The following is a 7,630-nucleotide window of genomic DNA, read 5'->3' on the forward strand; positions in this document are numbered from 1 at the left end:
CCTGTACTGGGGTTTTGATTATTTATTTTTTCATTGTTACCCTTTTTGAGAGTCCCAATGCCCATCTGTATGTTCAATAGATGCTATCAACAAATTTAAACAAACTCTCTTTTGATTAGCAATTGCTCGTTAGGGTTAGATTTAGAATAAGGTTTAAGTTGAGGTATAAGGTTATGATAAAGGTTAAGGTAAGGGGTAGGGTTAGTAAGTTAAAATGTTACTGATAGACAGTAGATAATCTGTAGTTTCTCTATAGAAACACTTTTGTGACCCTCAAAATGAAGTGCTACCTATCCCTGAATGTCGGTCATTGGCCACTAAACTAATAACACCCAACAAATCTTGGTCCTTTTCAGAAAACGTTGCTGTGTGCATGATGTGCTATTAGCATGGTAACTCTCATTTAGGTAAAATAGCTAAGATGACAGTGAACTGTAAAATCCTTGTTACCTAATAATTCTTAAAAAAAAACAGGTATTACTTAATAATATGTAAAATTATGAAACATTAACAATTTGAGCTTGAAACAGGAATTGCAGAAGTAGTTCTCTTTAAACACATTTTATTAATTGGTGGCAAAAATAGCACCTCAGGCAAAGTGGGCATCTTCTTTTGAGAACAACAGAGGAACAACAGGGAAAACATGCACTACTATTTAGCCGAGCAGACATTTCAGACATGTTGACAGGAAACTCTCCTGTTGCATTGTTACATTCATCAATTGTATTATTCCCTCTTAATAACACTTGGGACATTGTCGTCCATTTTATGCAAAAAAAAAACTTCAGAGAATAGCCCTCTTTACGGCTACCAAGGTTTGGAGGGAATGTTCTACTAGTTGCAACTTGCCCTTCTGGTTATTTACTTATCGTTGACCAAACGGCAGGTGTTATGTGTTAGTACGTAATTAGAAAAGGCATAAGGCACACAGTGTGAACGAGAAAAATATTCTTTGGTCCATTTCAAATCTTTGGTAGGAACAAAAATGTTTTATTGCTTTAACAGCCACATTTCTATTTGTGCTAACGCAGCGTTGCTTTGCCTTTGACTTCAATTATTACACTGCAGTAGAATGCGGAGCGAGAAAGTAAACACGGTGACTATTAACCAGCTCAATCTTCAACCACCTCGGAGGACTCGGAGACGACTTTGCCGTCCTTGGTCTCGATCATCTTGATGACAACACTCTTCTTGTTCTGGGTTGTGATGCTGCTCCCGCCGCCGTAGCCGCTGCCACTGCCATAGCCGCTGCCGCTGCCACTGCCATAGCCGCTACCGGAGCTGTAGCTTTTGCCACCGTATCCTCCACCGTATCCGCCGGAGAAGCCGCTGGAGTAGCCGCTGCTGTAGCTGCTGTTAACACTCTCCATGGGGTAGGCGTTGTAGCTAGCTGAATGTTGACAGAGAGACAGCGGCTACTGCTAAATAAGAGTTGTCTGAACCGGAACCTCACAAATATTTTAACGCAGCATAAACAATGTTTTTACGGGCAAATACTTACTGCTCTGTTTGGAGATGTTGATGGACTGGATGCCACTTGCTAGCCTATTTATGAAAAAAAAGTTGATTTGTCAGTTTTCACATCCTTTAGTACATTTTAAGAAACGTTTTCTTTTTTATTACTGATGTTTCACGTTTATGTGGACGTCAAAAAAGGCTCACCTGTCCTCCTCTCCTTCCAGAAGTTTCCTGTAGGTGGCGATCTCGATGTCCAGAGCCAGTTTGACGTTCATCAGGTCTTGGTACTCCCGGATTTGGCGGGCCATGTCCTGCTTGGCCCGCTGCAGAGCATCCTCCAGATCCTTGATCCGGGCCTTAGCGTCTTTCACAGCCATCTCACCGCGCTCCTCCGCCTCAGCAATCTGGTTCTCCAGGTTAGCACGCTGACAAGGCAGAGACACAGCATATTAACGTTTGTGCTCAAATGTGTAGTAACGGCCTGGGGAAACAGGACAGTCTGTCAACACTGGCTTGGTCTACATTCCATATAAGTTATGTAAAGAAAATGCAGACAGAACCACTAGGGGTGCTGTTGGTACAAATATTTCTGTCTCTAAAGATCGATTGGTGTAAGATACGTGCTCCATTCTTGATGCAGTCACCAGAGGGGACTATTGACCCACTGACCATTGTAATTCAGATGTATCACAGTGTACAGAAAAACACTGTGCGTGAGCTAATACAGAAACAGTCTTAATACTAAGAGCCTTGAGAGTCTTTAATGTGTACCTGTCCCTTGACTGAGTCAATCTCGGACTGCAGTCTCTGGATCATGCGGTTCAGGTCGGCGATCTCTGTCTTGGTGGCTCTGAGGTCATCCCCATATCTGGTGGCAGATGTCTGCATCTCCTCGTACTAAACATCCGGCAGGAAAGAAAGCAGCTGCCATGTGACTGATGCATGATCGGTGTGTGGGGGAAAAAACCCTGTGACTTAAAACATAATTTACAGACGACTTGGAGAAAACATTATGGGTCCTATTATGTTACCTTGCTCTTGTACCACGTTTCGGCTTCAGCCCGGCTGCGGTTGGCGATGTCCTCGTACTGGGCGCGTACTTCAGCCACGATGGAGTCCATGTCCAGGTTACGGCTGTTGTCCATCTCAACCACTACAGAGGTGTCCTTAATCTGGCTCTGCAGCTCACGCAGCTCCTGGAGAATCAGAGCGAGAGAGCGAAAGAGGGAGAAAAGGAGAGAAAGAGACAATTAAACACTTGGCCTATTGCAGAGAACACTTTCTGAGCTCAGCCTTTCTCAGAGAGTCAGAAACCCACCCATATTGATCCCAGCAGTTTAGCAGTTTAACGGCGCCGTTTAGGTGCCAAACAGATGTCAGTGAGACCGCCAATCCATTCCAGTGTATATAACAAACAACACTATAAGCCATCACTCAGGAGATGAACCAAGTCTAAAGAAATAAATCAGAGCAGTTGTTGGAACAGCCAACAACACATCTGACTGTAATGGACTACATTTACATTTGAGTCATTCATGAGACACTCTTACAGAGTGAATTAAAATGTATGTATGCATCATGGGACAGGTCGGTAAGACGACCACATATCACAGTTTCTAAAAAAAGTAGTTATCTTTTCACAAGAAACTATGAAAAAAAAGGAGTGTGAGAAGTAAGAATTGAATTACAGAAATATTTCCCGAAGCAGAGACACAGATGGAAGCAGTCAGATACACTACGAATGGTAAATTTGCCCTGGGGTATTGGAACTCAACGGTTATGGAGTAAAATAAACAGGAAGTGATGAGCTCCGTAACATACCTCATCATAGATCTGCCTCAGGAAGTTGATTTCATCGGTCAGACTCTCCAGCTTCGCCTCTAGTTCAACCTTATTCATGTAGGCCTCATCCACATCCTGAGAGAAACATTACATTTTAGTAACTTAATAAATTGGTGAAATAAAGCCAGAATAACTCACGGGCTAAACAGCTAAATCACAAACCTTCTTGATGAGGACAAAGTCATTTTCACACTCTGTACGCTTGTTGATCTCATCTTCATACCTGTCGAGGGAATGGCAAACAATGTTAATGTGGGACTGGAATGAGGTCAACCCATGGCTGCAATTTATCTCAACCTCAATTACATTTGATTGATCCCAACATTGTGATGACCTTGTATGGTATTTTCACTGTGTTGAAGAATATATTCTTAGAGCTAATGTTGTTTTGGACACTAGGGGGCAGGAGTACCACGTCTGTGCTAAATCGTAACACTTCACTTGACTCCTGGCCAAGCATTGTGAGACGCTCTTTCGCTTGGTGCTGTTTCACCCTGGGGACACAGACAACTAATGTCCTCACAATTTGTCGACGCCGCCGGGTAGGCGGCTACGGTTTGTGTTCCGTTGCCATGACGCAGTGATCTACGTGAGTTGGAGCTGAACGCCGTCCAACTCGGTCAAGTCATGTAGAATGGGCCTTCCATGCATGTCAACTCAATGGAGTATCTTCCAGTGACGTGAAGACAAAGGACTGTGTTTGGGCGTTGCCCACTGATGCTACTTGTATTACCTCACACTGGTGTGTCCGTCGTTACTGATTGAATTAATACAAACACTGTGAAACGTCGTTTTCTAATGTGTGTTCACATGCCTTTCAACCAACCACACCGGACCTGGCTTCTGTTTTCCAGACATTTGACCGGTGGCGTCATCTCGGTAACTGTGCTGGCGTGAACGGCAAACTCACTTGTTCTTGAAGTCCTCAACCAGGCCCTGCATGTTGTGCAGGTCTGCCTCCAACCTCATCTTGTCGTTGCCCAGGCTGTCGAGCTGCCTGCGCAGGTTGGCGATGTAGGCCTCGAACATGGCGTCGATGTTGGAGCGGGTGGTGGTCTGTCCTTGGAGGAGGTTCCACTTGGTCTCCAGCATCTTGTTCTGCTGTTCCAGGAAGCGCACCTGTGTATGTGTGTGTGTGTAAATGTGCAAGGGGGGGGGGGGGGTAGAGGATTTATACGTTAACCACACTGATCACTACATCATCACAACATAATGTTTCCGTCGGGACGGTTGTTTTAGCGTGAACGAACATCCTCGTGTCGTCCTCTTATTGTGTTTCTAAAATAGGGTGTCCATTTCGTCAATTAGTTTATGTCTTTTTTCTGGGACAGCCGGCCCAGTTCTCAGGATGGACTGTGCGGGTTATTTTTCCAAAGGAAGCTATGACATGCATCCTGCCTGGAGGCAGAGGGGGGAGATGGAAAGAGCTGCCTGTAAAGTTATTTAGGCCTCTCTGTTTTCCTGTTTTAAGAGGGCGAGGTGGCAAAGTGGGGCGGCCATCCTGCTGGGAAAGAATGGAGTGGAATTGGACAAAGCTAGGCGTGGCACCACCTGAACAATTAAGGCAAATTATGAACTGTCGTTTATAGGACAGTGTCATGAGGGGAGGGGGAGGGGCATGTTGGCTCACTGTTGATTGCTTAACATGGAGATACAATGGATAGATGGCTGTCAGTGAACATTGCTCCTAAGTCTCACATCTGGGGAAATCAGGAATTGCCACAAAATGCCTGCCTTTTCCTCCTTCAGATGTGATAACATTGTGTTTACACGATAAGGAAGGAGTGCCCGTTTTCAAACTGGGGTCAATTTTTTTCTTTGAAGAATGTGTCTCCGAAACCCCCTTTGTGATTAGTTTTGCTCTTTGTTATGTAACCAATCCACGGGTGTAAGCTAGAACATGAAACCGGCTTTTTAAATATTAACTCACAGGAACAGGCTATGCAGTGGTACAGGGAGGAAACCTGAAAAGCCATTAAGAAAACACCCCCAGGAATTGATCGGAGCAGTATCAACCATTGCTATCATGTGTAAATGTTAGCCTGGGATGTTTGACGCCACTGTGACGTTGGTGTCATCGAAATATTCCCAACTGTCCCAGTACTTTTTTTGGATGCGTAAAGTGCATACATTTCAACAATGATGGTTTTCACAAAATAGTCCTGTGTGTGTATGTTTCAGGTGTACAACCTTATTTGGAATGTCAGGGTATGAGCCAGCCACGCCCCTCTGCTGAGGCAAAGTAGCCTTTCCCAAGGTAAACCAGAACACTATGAGCTAGGCTCTAATCAAAGACAGACACACCCTTCAGTAGAAACTTTTCCTCCCCCACACCATTCAAATGCCCTTCTGCAATTCATCACAATGAAAGCTCAACTACAGCAAAAGCCACAGATGTGAATTCTTGAGAGTACGGAGGGAAAAACTATCCCTTGTAGGATTTTTTTTTAGCTGAGGAATTTTCTTGCGCTTGTTTTTTAGCCTCGAATGCTGTTACGGATATCATATGTCATGAACCATTACTGGTCACAGTAGATATTTCATGGACTTTCTCCACAGCTCCACATCCACATTACACAACCCACCTATGCACCAATCTAACTGCTGATAAAAATACATGAATGACACACTGTTCTGTGTCACTGTTCTGTTTCCCTTTTTCATCAAAGCCATTTTCCAGCAGTTCACAAGCCCAAGGCAAAGTGCATTGTCAGAGATCTCGATAGGCACAGAGAGAAATACAGACACGCAAAAAAGTTCCCATGACTGACCTTGTCAATGAAGGAGGCAAAGCGGTTGTTGAGGCCTTTGATCTGTTCCTTTTCATGGTTGCGGACAATCTGGATGTTGGGGTCGATCTCCAGGTTGAGGGGGGCTAGCAGGCTCTTGTTCACCTGGACGGCGGTGATGGGGGTGTGGACTCCACCTCCACCCATGCTCATCCCCAAGCCCATTCCGCCACCGTAGGCGGAGGAGCTGGAGATGTAGCTGCCGCCTCCACCGCCGGCTCCGAACCCACCTCCCATTCCCCGGCTGGGACCCCCATAGGAGCTCCGGACGCTGTAGCTCTGACGAGAGGCCACCTGGCTGGGTCCGGAGTAGGACATGCTGCTGAAGCTGCGAGGCGCCGCCCCGCCTGAGGACGACTTTACAGTGTAGCTGGTGGTTTTCCTGGTCGTCATGGCAGGAGTTGAGTGGTCGGTGACTGTAAAGAGACTGAGCGGCAGGAGGGCTTGTCTGGAGTGCAGGGTAGACACAGTGTGGACAGACAGAGAAAAAGTCCCTGCACTGGTTTTTAGAGCCTCCCCAGTGGGAGGGGCCAAGGGCCGTCTCTCATTGGTCAGGCCTCTGCCTGAAGGGGCAGGACTAGTGCAGTGTAACAGAACACTTGTCGTTTCTAACTCAAGCCGACCAAATTGTTACCTGTGTTTTGGAGCCTGCAAGAAACAAAACCAACTGGCTCGCTCAGGAAGTTTTGGGACTATTGTTTTCTGTTGTTTTTTTAAGGGCTGGGACACTAAACACCCTACTGGAATGTGAAAGCCTCAAGTGAAATATGATAAGAGGCTTGTCCTCAGCACGAGTGCTTTGTAGTGAAACAGATCTAGCAAGGCCTTGTGACAGTGCTATCCTGCTCCTTGACAACATATTCTGTCTCTGCTGTATGCTCAGGTGTCAATGTTTTTGCTTGCGTTTATGAGGGTAACATTTTACGTTCATGTACACCATCTTAAGGTGTTTTTCAACCGATGTCTCTCTGAGAGTTAGATTTTTGTATCTCTTAGAGTTATGCTAAAATGAGTGTGGAACGTTGCAAAGGTAATCAGCCTCATGATCTCAGCCTCATGATCTCAGCTCATTCAAATTGTCACGCCTCATAGATATACATAAAGTATATTCAAATGTGTTATACAACGAGGGTTTTTAAAGAGCATCTCGATATGTCAAGGAATGCACGGCTCTTGTCTGGCTTGCATATTGGTCAGGCAGATAGTGTTCTGAAGGTGTAAAACAGGATACCTTGCATGCCAGCAGTGCAATGAGCTCAGAGCACTCAGATGTTTTGTCCTGTCCTGATATGACATGGCCCATACATTTCTCCTTTAATTAAACCCACATGTGCTTTGCACTTTCAGTTAACTTGTAGTTATTCCTGCACCATCCTGTTCTTAATCACCCATTGTTATTATTTATGGGAACAGGGAAAACTGCACTGACCAGTTAGATGTTCCTGCTATCCACCCAAAGGGGCTTATTGTTGTAGTTTCAGACAAGCCTTGGGAGTATTCCATTGATCCTCACAGCGTGTAACAGAACCTCAGGTCTAAGG

At 45.2% G+C, this 7,630-nt stretch overlaps 1 protein-coding gene across 1 annotated transcript; it reads right to left on the reverse strand.

Annotated features, from left to right (window-relative positions):
• Positions 1–545: 545 nt before the first annotated feature.
• Positions 546–6,575, reverse strand: LOC105023875 (keratin, type II cytoskeletal 8). Its single transcript, XM_010893393.4, has 9 exons — positions 6,072–6,575; positions 4,211–4,419; positions 3,463–3,523; positions 3,280–3,375; positions 2,490–2,654; positions 2,230–2,355; positions 1,663–1,883; positions 1,502–1,545; positions 546–1,390 (listed from the first exon to the last, which is right to left on the reverse strand). The coding sequence occupies exons 1-9, from the start codon at positions 6,480–6,482 to the stop codon at positions 1,113–1,115; spliced, it is 1,611 nt and encodes a 536-aa protein (XP_010891695.1). The 5' UTR covers positions 6,483–6,575; the 3' UTR covers positions 546–1,112.
• Positions 6,576–7,630: the final 1,055 nt, after the last annotated feature.

Source organism: Esox lucius, chromosome 12 (assembly GCF_011004845.1).
Source record: "Esox lucius isolate fEsoLuc1 chromosome 12, fEsoLuc1.pri, whole genome shotgun sequence".
In the NCBI taxonomy this organism is placed as follows: domain Eukaryota; kingdom Metazoa; phylum Chordata; class Actinopteri; order Esociformes; family Esocidae; genus Esox; species Esox lucius.